The sequence below is a fragment of the Eimeria acervulina genome, genomic scaffold, assembly GCF_000499425.1.
Source record: "Eimeria acervulina Houghton genomic scaffold, Eah_scaff60, whole genome shotgun sequence".
NCBI lineage: Eukaryota > Apicomplexa > Conoidasida > Eucoccidiorida > Eimeriidae > Eimeria > Eimeria acervulina.
In genome coordinates, this window is record NW_013549699.1 from 78,248 (window position 1) to 89,909 (window position 11,662).

Sequence of the window (11,662 nt, forward strand, 5' to 3'; positions counted from 1 at the left end):
TTAATTTATTTAATTTATTTAATTTGTTTAATTTATTTAATTTATTTAATTTGTTTAATTTATTTAATCTTAAAATATATATTTTAAAGGATTTACTCGGTGAGGGAGCAGCAAGCGGAGGAGTGGAAACAAATCACAGAAAGAAGAGAAGCGGCGTAAGAAAGACAAACAAAACCTAAAAACAAATAAATAAATAAATAAATAAATAAATAAATAAATAAATAAATAAATAAATTAATTAATTAATTAATTAATTAATTATTTAATTAGTGAATACAAAGACAGGGACAGAACTAAAAACAAAGTAAATAAATAGATATTTAATTAATTAATTAATTAAACAAAATAAACAATTTGTTAAACAAACAAATGCACAAATAGATATATAACTGTGTACATTAATAAACAAACAAATCCTTAAATAAATAAATAATTATATAAATACATAAATATACAAATCTACAATTATAACAAAAAAATTTACTTCATATAATCTAGCTGCGTGTAGCTTCATCTCGCTGTGGCTAGCCGTGGCTAGCTGCATGTAGCTATGGCTAGCTGTGGCTAGCTGTAGCTAGCCATTGCTAGCCATAGCTAGCCATTGCTAGCCATAGCTGTGGCTAGCTATGGCTATCTACGCATGCAGCTATGGCTAGCTATGGCTAGCTTCGGCTATATATAGCTAGCTGTGGCTATATAAGGCTATATAAGGCTAGCTATGGCTAGCTGTGGCTAGCTGTGGCTAGCTGTGGCTAGCTGTGGCTAGCTGTACTCGATTTTGTCTGCGTTTGTAGCGAGAGGGTCGCCCAGCCGTTTAATGACGGCGCAGACCTCAGCAAAAGGAATTACATTTACATCCGTTATCAACTGTGGGGCCCCACACATCCTGCTGCTGCTGCTGCTGCTGCTGCAGCTACTGCTATGGTTGCTGCTGCGGCTGCTGCTGCTGCTGCTGCAGCCGCTGCTGCTCCCCCGCTGCTAGCTGCCCCTATAGCCTGCTGCACAGAAAGAGAGAAATTGTTTTAATAAGCGGTATCTGTCCTCAACCGGCTGTTGTTGCTGCTGCTGCTGCAGCTGCTGCTGTAACTGCTGCTGTAGCTTTTGCTGCAACTACTGCTACTTCGGGTAGATTGCGCTGTTCCCAACGCCCTCTGAGCTGATTTTGCTGTTGCTGCTGCTGCTGCTGTTGCTGTTGCTGCTATTGTTGCTGTTGCTGCTGCAGCGGTTGCAAGGCCTAACGAAGTTCAGGCGCCTCTCTGTGAGTGGCAGCAGCAAGCACTGGCGGAGATGCAGCAGCAGCAGCAGCTGCTGCTGCTGCTGTTGAGTAAACCCTAGAAAAACCCTTTCTTCAGAATCTTAATCCATAGATAAACATATCCTAATAACAACAAGTCGATCAGCTGGGGGCCCCCAGGGGCCCCCAGAGGCCCCAAGGGGCCCCAGGGGCCCCCAGGGGCCCCTAGCAGCAGCAGCAGCAGCAGCAGCAGCAGCAGCAGCAGCAGCTGAGCTTATCGCTCTTGTGTCTTTATAGTTGTTCTGTTTGTTTAATGTAATATTTAAAATAAAAAAGTTTGTTGTTATTGAGGCTCCTCTGCACACAAGCAGAAACAGCAGCAGAGGGCGCAGCAGCTGCTGCTGCTGCAGCAACAGCAGCAACAGCAGCAACAGCTGCAACAGAAGAAGCAGCTGCTGCAGCAAGGAGGTACATACAATGCCACATCTGCTGCAGCCTTGCTGTAAACAGCTGCAGCAAGAGAAGACCCTCCCCCTCCAGAGCGGAAGCCCTAGCTGCCTGAACGCACAGCAGCAGCAGCAGCAGCAGCAGCAGCAGCAACAACAACAACAAGTTGACAGAGGGAGGCTACAGCGGGTTACTGAGAGGCTGCAGGTGTTGCGGCTCTGTCTGCTGCAGCAAGTCCTTCTCAAAGGGCAAGGCACCGCGTCGGGTCAGCACCAGCAAAAGCAGCAGCAGCAGCAACAGCAACAGCAGCAGCAAAAACAACAGCAGCAGCAGCAGCCGGAGGCAGATAAGAAAGAGAGGAAGCTGCCTTTGCGAGAGGCAGATTACCTCCGCAGCAAGAGGGCTCTAGATCCGACTGCTGTTGGTGCTGCTGCTTCTCCACCAGCAGCAGCAGCTGCTGCTGCTGCTGCTACTGCTGCTGCTGCTGCTTCCCCTGAAGTATTTCAAGCAGATAATCCCCTTGTTGCTGCGCTGCTGCAGCTGCAGCCGCAGCAGCTACATCCAAGGCACCGCAGCCTCTGCCGATACCTGCATGCGCTGCATGCTCCCCAGCAGCAGAAGCAGCAGCAGCAGCAACAACAGCAGCAGCAGCAGCAGCAAAAGAGGCAGGATGAACTTGAGGTAACTGGCGAAAGTAGCGAGACCGCAGACGCACCAGTGCAGCAGGTCAGCAGCAACAGCAGCAGCAGCAACAGCAACAGCAACAGCAGCAACAGCAACTGCAACAGCAGCCGCAGGGGGGCGTCCCGTGAGGAGAGGGTGCAGCAGCAGCGGCAACAGTTGCATGTGCCGCAGCAGCATCTGTCTCCTGAAGAACAGCAGCTGCAGCAGCTGTCTCCTGAAGAGCAGCAGCTGCTGCAAGCAACAGCTTCTCGCATCCTAGAGGAGGAGCCTTCTCTGCTGCAGCAAACGCAGCTGCTGCTGCAGCAGACTTGGTTGGAGACACTTACGCGGCAGGCGCTGCTGCTGCTGCCCCTAAGGGGCCCCCGTGCTGCAGCAGCAGCTCAGGCAGAAGAACTCGTTGCGAAGAGCAAGGCACGCCTGCAGCAGCAGCAGCAGCAGCAGCAAATCAATAGCAGCAGCAGCTCCTTGCTGCAGCTGCCTGCATTTGCTGCAGTAGAAGCTGCGCCTCCCCTGCCAGCTGCAGCAGACGTCAAAGCAGCAGCAAAGGCCCTGCAGCAGCAGCAGAAATTCTTATCTGTAGAAGAGGTGCTGCAGCTTCTACCTTTGGAGCCCCCAGAGTTGCAGCAGCAACAGCAGCAGCAGCAGCAGCACTTGCTGCTGCTTCGGAAGGCTCGCCGCATGCTGAAGGAAAAGTCTCCTGCTGCTGCTGCAGCTCTGTCTCCTCAGTTGCTGCTGCAGCTTATGGATCGAGCCTGTGCTGCAGCAGCTGCTCGCCGCCTTCAGTCTCTGCGTGACAGCAACAGCAGCAGCAGCAGCAGCAGCAGCAACAACAGCAGCAACAGTCCCCGGAGGGACATCGTTGGTTTAATGCTGCAGCGCCTCCGGGAGACTCGCCAGCTGCAGCTTCTGCAGCAGCAAGAGCTGCAACAGCAGCAGGAGCTGCAGCAGCAGGAGCTGCAGCAGCAGGAGCTGCAGCAGCAGGAGCTGCAGCATGACGGACCAGCAGCCCCCCTTAGGGACCGACTTCCTAGCAGCAGCAGCAGCAGCAGCAGCAGCAGCAGCAGCGTTTCAAAGACGGTGGATGAGCTGCAGCAGCTTTTCCTTTCTATGGATGCAGTGCTGCTGCAGCAGCAAGGGCTTATTTAATAGCTGTGGGTTGCTGCCGCTGCTGCTGCTGCTGCTGCAAACCCGGTGTTTAATTTTTTTTTGCTGCTGCTGCAGCAGCGGAATAGATGTTTGCCGCTGCTGCAGCAGCATAAGAATAGCCCTAAACCCTAGCCTCTAAACCCTAAACCCTAGCCTCTAAACCCTAAACCCTAGCCTCTAAACCCTAAACCCTAGTATATAAACCCTGAACCCTTGCCTCTAAACCCTAAACCCTAGCCGATATGCTTTAAACCCTAGACTCTAAACCCTAGCCGATAGACCTAAAACCCTAGAACATAAACCCTAAACCCTAGCCGCTAAACCCTAAACCCTAATTGTCCTTTACGTGGGTCGCAGCCCCAGTATAAAACGTAAAGAGATAAAAGAGAGACAGCAAGGAGACAGCAAAAGAAACAAAAGACAAAGAGAGACAAACAGCGACAAAAACAAAAAAGAAGAGACAAAAAAAAGAGACAAAAAGACAGAGACAAAAAAGAGAAATAAACAAAGACAAAAGGAGACAGAGACAAAGAGAGACAGACAAAGACAAAGAGAGACAGACGGAGACAAAGAGAGACAGACAGAGACAAAGAGAGACAGACAGAGACAGAGACAAAGAGATATAGAGACAAAGAGAGACAGAGACAAAGGGAGACAAAGACAAAAGGAGACAAAGACAAAGAGAGACACATAGAGACAAAGAGAGACAGAGACAAAGAGAGACAGAGACAAAGGGAGACAGAGACAAAGAGAGACAGACGGAGACAAAGAGAGAGACAGAGACAAAGAGAGACAGAGACAGACAGAGACAAAGAGATATAGAGACAAAGAGAGACAGACAGAGACAAAGAGAACGAGAGACAGACAGAGACAAGGATAGAGACAAAAGACTAAAAGAGACAGAGACAAAGAGAGACAGAGAGAAAGACAGACAGAGACAAAGAGAGAGACAAAGAGAGACAGAGAGAAAGACAGACAGAGACAAAGACAGACAGAGACAAAGAGAGAGAGGCAGGGAGACAGACAAAGAGAGAGACAGATACAAAAAGAGATAGAGAAGGAGACACATATAGAGAGACAGAGACAAACAGAGACAAAGACAAAAAGAGACAGAAACGGAGACAGACAGAGAGCAACACACGAGGCGAAGCAACTACGACAGCAAGAAGAGAGACAAAGCAGATAAAAGAAAATAAATAAATAAATAAATAAATAAATAAGTTGTTTTTGTCTCCTCTATGATTTTCTTCCTGAGGCCCCGAGGCCCTCAAAGTCAGCAGCAGCAGCAAACTCTGCTGCAGCACAATTAGCAGCAAAAAAATCATTTAACCCTTTTCTTGCTTCTGCGTATTCAAACGCAGACAAGTGAGATATAACAGACAAACCAGAAGCACGCCCTGCTGCTGCTGCTTCCCCGCTGCTGCTGCTGCTGCTGCTGTTGCTGCTGCTGCTGCTGCTGCTCACGCCAGCAGCAGCAAACGCGGCACTGCGAAAGGAGCTTAGGCCCTGCTGCTGTTGCTGCTGCTGCTGCTGCTGCTGTTGGGTAGACGGGGGGTTGCTCAGTTGCGGGGGTTCGCGACAGATAGAATGATGCAGCTGCTGCTGCTGCTGCCTTCTTCTTTCAGCAAGAGGCGCAAGCCCCCCACCAACCCCGCTGCTGCTGCTGCTGCTGCTGCTGCTGCTGTTGCTGCTGCTGTTGTGGCTGTCTTCACCTGCTCTTCGCAGTGAAGTGCCCCCGCTGAGTCGCTGCTGCAGAGTCGGAGCTGTTGCTGCTGTTGTTGCTGCTGCAGCAGCAGAGGGTTGCTGCAGCCTGGTGCTGCCTTCCTGCTGCCGGGAGAGGCCTCGCACAGTTGAGGAGACAGCTGAAAGGCCTCTGCTATTTGTTGCTGAGGGTTGCTGCTGCTGCTGCTGCTGCCGCAGCAGCAGACTGTCTCCTACACCAGGGAGAGAAGTGTTTCTGCTGCTGCTCGGTAAGGAGACATGCGATGCAGTTGAAGACGCCTCAGCAAAATGCTGCTGCTGCTGCTGCGACTGCCGCTGCATAAAGGAGAGGGTGCTTGACTGTGGCCTCGACAGCGGCTGCTGCTGCTGCTGCTGCTGCTGCAACAAAGAAGCAGCAGGTCGTGAAAGGCTAACTGAGCCGTGTGGGGCCCCAATACTTTGCCCTGCAGTCCCCAGCGCAGACACCCGAGCAGGCGCCCCTGCAGCAGCAGCAGCAGCAGCAGCAGCAGCAGCAGCAACGGCAGCAGCACACACACGCAGGTGTTTCTTGTGTTGCATCCACAGCAGGAAAGAGACTGGCAGCAGCATTGCAGCAGCAAAAAAGAGAAGCAGCAGCAGGCTTCCGCTGTTGTGGGCGTTGCTGCAGCAGCAGCAACAACAACAGGAGCAGCAGCAGCAGGAGCAGCAGCAACAGCAGCAGCAAGATTAAAAGCTGTACCGTTAGTTGAAGCAAAGCGTGAGGGCGAAGCATCTAATGAAGCATATCCTGCAGAGCTAGGCGACCCTAAGGCCGCTGCTGCTGTTGTTGCTGCTGTTGTTGCTGTTGCTGCTGCTGTTGTTGCTGCTGTTGCTGCTGCTGCTGCTGCTGCTGTACCTGGGCCTGAGTCGCGCAGAGCGCCTGTAGCAGCATCAAGCTCATCTAAGTTCCAATCATCTAGAAAAGGAGAGTGATGAACGAAGGGGGGTTTGCTGCTGCTGCTGCTGCTGCTGCTGCTGCTGCTGTTCCCGCTGCTGCTGCTGCTGCTGCTGCTACTACTGCTATGGTTTGCTGCTGCTGCTGCTGCTGCGGGTGCTGCTGCTGCACCCCCTGCAGCAGCGCGGATAACTCGCGCACGCATCCCTAAGCTGCTGCCTTCATTGCCTGAGATAGGTCTATGTCCCTTTGCTGCTGCTGCTGCTGCTGATGTTGTTGTTGCTGCTGCTGCTCTTCTTTGTTGAGCAGCAGCAGAAGCTGCAAAGGCAATCCACAGCAGCAAACAAACAGCAGCAATGAAATGCTCCCGGAAGCAGCCAAGGCAGCAGCAGCGACAGCAACAACAGCAACAGCAGCTGCAGCAACAACAGCAACAGCAGCTGCAGCAACAACAGTAGCTGCAAGAGCAGCAGCAAGTATGTATGCGCATGAGAAGCATTCATGCTATTTCGATATGCTGCTGCTACTGCTGCTGCTGCTGCTGAAAGAAAAGTGGAGACGTACCGGAAGTTGGTGCTGCAGAGTTTGCTGCTGCTGCTCCTGCTGCTGCTCCTGCTGCTGCAGCTGCTGCTCGCCTCGCCCGGACCTCTGCGCTGCTGCTGCGCCTACTGCTGCTACCTCCGACCGAGCCAGTGCGTGTGCTGCTGCTGCTGCTGCTGCTGCTTCCGGGTCCCCTGGCGGAGTGTATCTGCATAGTTTTGTTATTTTTGCTGCTTGCTTCTGCTGCTGTTGCTGCCCGTGGCTGCAGGAGCGGGGCCCCCGAGTGCGGCGCAGCAGCAGCAGCAGCAGCAGCAGCAGCAGCAGGATCAGCAGCAGCAGAAGGAGCAGCAAGAGGAGGAATATCTGCAGTAAGAGGAAGGCGCTTCATCTTCCCAGCTGTCTCTCCAGCTCGCAGCAAAGTAATTCGTTGCAGTGTCTCTACTGCTGCTCTGTCCTGGCGTAGCTGCTCCTGCTGCCGCTGCAGCAGCTCTTCTCTTTGCTGCAGCTGTCTCTCTCTTGTCTTTCTTGCTTCTGCTGCACGGTGGGCCTCGTTTGTAAAGGCCTCTCTATCCGCTGCTAATGATTGCTGCAGCAGCTGCAGCTGCGTCCGCTGGCTATTCACCTCTTCCTCCCGCTGCTGCAGCTGCTGCAGCACTTCGTACGCTTCTTGCTGCTGCTGCTGCCCTTGCTGCAGCTCCTCCTGAGCCTGCTGCTGCAGCTGCTCAAGCTCCGCTCGATCTGCAGCAAGAGAGCGCTTGGCTGCTTCTAGCTGCTGCTCCTCCTGCTGCAGCCGCGCTGATGCTGCCTGCAGGTCTTGCTGCTGCTGCTGCAGCTCCGACTGCTGCAGAGACAGCTGCACTCGCTGCTGCTGCAACTCCTGCCTCTCTCTTGCTGCTGTGTGCTGCTGCTCTTGAAGACGCAGCAGCTGGCTATCCAGCTGCTGCTGCAGGTTCTCCCGTTCTTCCTGCAGCTCCGTGTACAGCTGCTGTTGCTGCTGCAGCAGCTGCTGCTGCTGCTGTAGCTGCTGTTGCTGCTGCTCCTCCTGCAGCTGCTCTTGACGCTCTGCATATTCCTTCTCAAGGGCCGCGCGTCTCTCCTCTAGCTGTTGCTGCTGCTCTTGCTGCTGCTGCTGCTGCTCCTGCTGCTGCTTCTCAAACTCCTCCTGTAGCTGCTGCAGCTGCTGCTCCTTGTCCTCGGCCCTCCGCTGCTGTTGCTGCAGTTCTTCCCGCTGCTGCTGCAGCTGCTTCCGCTCAATGCTGCACTCTCTCTTAGCTGCCTCTGCCTCCTTCTGCAGCGCAGCAGCAGCAGCAAAAAGAACAGCAGCACCACCAATCATCTTGGGCAGCAACAGCAGCAGCAAGGAGTTCATAACAGCAGCAGCAGCAGCAGCAAAGCAGAAGCACTCACCTCTCTAGCAGCTGTCTCCTCTAGACGGCGACTTAGGTCTTGTTGCCTTCGCTTGAGGTCTTCCTGCTGCTGCTGCAGCTGCTGCTGCTGTTGCTGCAGCAGCTGCTGTTCCTGCTGCAGCATCTGCTGCTGCTGCTCCAGATTCGCATACTGCTGCTGCAGTTCTTGCTGCTGTGCTTCTTGGTGTCTTTGAAATTCCTGCTGCTGCTGCTGCAGCTCTGCCTCCTGCTGCTGGAGTTGGCGCTGCTGCTGCTGCTGCTCTGCTTCTTGCTGTTGCAGAAGTAGCAGCTGCTGTTGCTGCTCTGCTTCTTGCTGCTGCAGCTGCTGCTGCTGCCGTTGCAGGTTGTCCTCATGTGCCTCAATTGAAGCCTGCTGCTGCTGCAGCTGCGAGCGGAGGCTGTTAAGCTCTGCTTCCTGCTGCTGCAGGTCGGCTTCCCGCTGCAGGAGCTGCTGCTCTCGCTGCTGCAGCAGCTGCTGCTGCTGTTGCTGCTGCTGCTGCTGCTGCTCTAGCTCCTGTGTCTCCGTCCGCAGCTGCTGCATTGCCGAATCGAGAGAAAACTGCTGCTCTTGCAGCTGCAGTCTCTCTTCATTCAATTGATACCGATCTGCCTGAGGTGTACAGACACCGCAGCAGCAGCAGCAGCACTCATTAGCAGCAGCAGCACTCATTAGAAGCAGCAGCAGCAAGCACCAGCATTAGCAGCAGCAGCAATAGCAGCAGCACCACCAGCATCATTACAATTAGCAGCAGCAGCACTAGCAGGAGCAGCATCATTAGCAGCAGCAGCACTAGCATTAGCAGCAGCAGAATGAGCAGCAGCAGCGTGAGCAGCAGCAGTAGCAGCTGAAGAAGAGGGCGTGTTTACATCGATAGCTTCCTGCTTGTGAATGAGGTTAATTTGCTTCGCGTCTATATCTCTCTTCTTCTCTTCTAGAGTTCGCTGCTGCTGCTTCAGCTGCTCTTGAGCCTTGTGAGCTTCTTGTCGCCGTTCATCAGCAGCAGCACACCATGCTTCTTTCTTGCGAGAGAAGGACTCCTGCTGCTGCTGCAGCTGCTGCTGCTGCTGCTGCAGCTGCTGCTGTTGCTGCTGCAACACCTGCTCGATGCTGTCCCGCTGCTCATTAAATTTTCTCTCTATTAGCAGCAACTCTTGCTGCTTCTGCTGCACTTCGTGCTGCTGCTGCTGTAGTTCGTGTTGCTGCTGCTGCAGCTGCATCTGCTGCTGATGCAGCTGCATCTCCTTCGCGTGCTGCTTCTGTCGCTGCTGCTGCTGCTGCTGTCTGTCGGTCTCTAGTCTCTTCAGCAGCTGCTCATACTGCGCCTTTTGCCTAGCCATAAATGATGCCGCCTGCATTCACACACACCTGCTGCTGCTGTTGCTGCTGCTGCTGCTGCTGCTGCTGTTGCTGGTGGTAGTGTTGCTGCGGATGTTGTTGTGGCTGCTGCTGCTGCTGCTGCTTCTTCAATTACTCCTGGTGCTGTTGCTACTGCTACTGCTGTTGCTGGTGTTGTTGTTGCTGCTACTGTTGCTACTGCTACTGCTACTGCTGCTGCTTCTGCTGCTGCTGCTGCTGCTGCTGCTGCAGTCTCCCTATCGTTGTGTGTCTGTTTGTTTGCTAACTCTGTCTCTGTTTGGGTGTCTCTGCTGCTGCTGCTGCTGCTATTTCTTCTTGTCTATCTTAAATGCAACTTATTTATATTTGTAATTGAGCTGCACGTACACTGCAAACGCAGACACTGTTTTCTCTCAAGGCTGCGGAGGCGCTCCTCATGGCGCTGCTGCTGCTGCTGCTGCTGCTGCTGCTGCCTGTGGTTTGCTGCTGATGCGTCGTCCGATGGAGGTCCGTCATTGCTGCTGTTGCTGCTGTTACTGCTGCTGCTGCGTCTGCTGCAGCAGCATTAACAGCACTAGGGCCCCTCAAATGCAGTTGCTGCTGCAGCAGGCTACCCCCTATTACATCTGCTGCTGCGCTGCTTCCAAGCCCGATCGCGCTGCTGCTGCGCAGCCTCTCGGTTGCTGGGGGCCCCCGGGGGCCCCTCGATCTTTGTACTGACAAAACTCTTTCTGCTGCAGTACCCTCTCCTCGCAGCTGCAGCAGGGGGCCCCCTGGGGGCCCCCCCCCTGCGTCTAGGAGGGGGGCCCCTGGGGCCCCCAGGGGCCCCAGGGGCCCCCTTAGTTGGGGGGGGTCCTCTGCATGCAGACGACGGATACCAGACGAACTTGAAGAAGCACCTAATCCATGCAAATACTGCTGCTGCTGCTGCTGCAGTTGCTGCTGCTGCTGCTGTAGTTGTTGCTGCTGCTCGAAGGAGGTTGTTAAAGAATTTCTGCTGCTGCGGCGGTGGCGACGACGGCGTGCAGTTTGGCTGTGCAGATCCGTTATATCTGCTGCTGCTGCTGATAAGGATGAACCCAGCTGCTGCTGCTGCTGCTGCTGCTGCAGTTGCTGCTGCTGCTGCGAGTGTGTGGAGAAAGAATCGTCAAAATCCGCCAGCAGCTGCTGCTGCTGCTGCTCCAGCTGCTGCTGCTGCTGCTCCAACTGCTGCAGCTGCTGCTGTGTGCTGCTGAGAATAGCGCTAGTGTGAGACCACTGTGGCCGCGTTGCAGCATTTGTTGCTGCTGTTGCTGCTGCTGCTGCAGTTGTTGCTGCTGTCCCCACCAAAGGAGAGACGTATACATCAGAGCCTGGATGAGAAGAGGCGCCTCCCCCTGTTGTCAAAGAAGCAAAGCGGCTGCTGCTGTTGTTATTGCTGCTGCTGCTGCTGCTGCCGTTCGGGTGCGTCGCTGCTGCGGGGAGATCTGCTGCTGCTGCTGCTGCTGCGCCTACACCAGCGAGGCCCCCATAGAGAGACCCGAGGGGCCCCTCAGGGGCCCCCCCAGGGGCCCCTAATGAAGATGCATGCAGCTGTTTATCAAAGCGATCGGCACGTTGGGGGGCCCCTAAAACCCCCGTCTGCAGCTTTAAGGAGGAGAGGGAGAGCTGCTGCTGCTGCTGCTGCAGCTGCTGCTGCAGCGGCTGCTGCAGCGGCTGCTGCTGCTGCTGGAAATATGACAAGGGTGCTCGAGGATGAGCCGGGGAACGCACAGAGGTGGTCGTCATCAGTAAACCCTAAACCCTAAACCCTAAACCCTAAACCCTAAACCCTAGGCCGGGAGGAACTGGCGTGCTGCAGGTGGTGCTGCAGCGTTTAAAAGAGGTGTCTTTAGTGAAACAAGAGTTGCTGCTGCTGCTGTTGCTGCTGCTGCTATTTCTCCTGCTGCCGCTTCGCAAAACGGCTCACCCACCAACTGCGGCTGCTGCTGCTGCAGGTTGCTGCTGCTGCAGGATGCTGCTGCTGCTGCAGCAGCAGGTTGCTGGGCCGATGAACAAAAAACAATTAAGAAGAGTTAAAGACAAGGAAGAACTAATGGTGGCACCGCCAAGCAGCAACTGCTGCAGCAGCAGCTGCTGCTGCTGCTGTTGTGTTGCTGCAGCAACTGCAGCTGCAGCAGCAGCAGCGTCAAGCAGGAGCCCCTAGACGCCTGATGCATAAAGGAGACACAAAAAGGACAAAGAGGCTTTAATTA

At 54.0% G+C, this 11,662-nt stretch overlaps 3 protein-coding genes across 3 annotated transcripts in view; 1 reads left to right on the plus strand and 2 right to left on the minus strand.

Annotated features, from left to right (window-relative positions):
* EAH_00011320 (DNA ligase, putative) overlaps window positions 1-514 on the minus strand; it is a gene marked incomplete at both ends in the record, with an annotated part of 11,490 nt that extends 10,976 nt beyond the window's left edge. The window contains one exon of the mRNA XM_013394902.1: window positions 485-514. Coding sequence (XP_013250356.1) covers window positions 485-514 — 30 coding nt within the window. The remainder of the gene's footprint in view (window positions 1-484) is intronic.
* Window positions 515-1,711: 1,197 nt separating this feature from the next.
* On the plus strand, window positions 1,712-3,511 carry EAH_00011330 (hypothetical protein, conserved; the record flags this gene model as incomplete). Its single annotated transcript, XM_013394903.1, has 1 exon — window positions 1,712-3,511. The coding sequence occupies one exon, from the start codon at window positions 1,712-1,714 to the stop codon at window positions 3,509-3,511; it is 1,800 nt and encodes a 599-aa protein (XP_013250357.1).
* A 1,236-nt stretch (window positions 3,512-4,747) lies between these two features.
* Window positions 4,748-11,195, minus strand: EAH_00011340 (hypothetical protein; the record flags this gene model as incomplete). Its single annotated transcript, XM_013394904.1, has 6 exons — window positions 4,748-5,676; window positions 5,952-6,464; window positions 6,711-7,974; window positions 8,094-8,702; window positions 8,960-9,442; window positions 9,816-11,195. The coding sequence occupies 6 exons, from the start codon at window positions 11,193-11,195 to the stop codon at window positions 4,748-4,750; spliced, it is 5,178 nt and encodes a 1,725-aa protein (XP_013250358.1).
* Between the last annotated feature and the right edge of the window lie 467 nt (window positions 11,196-11,662).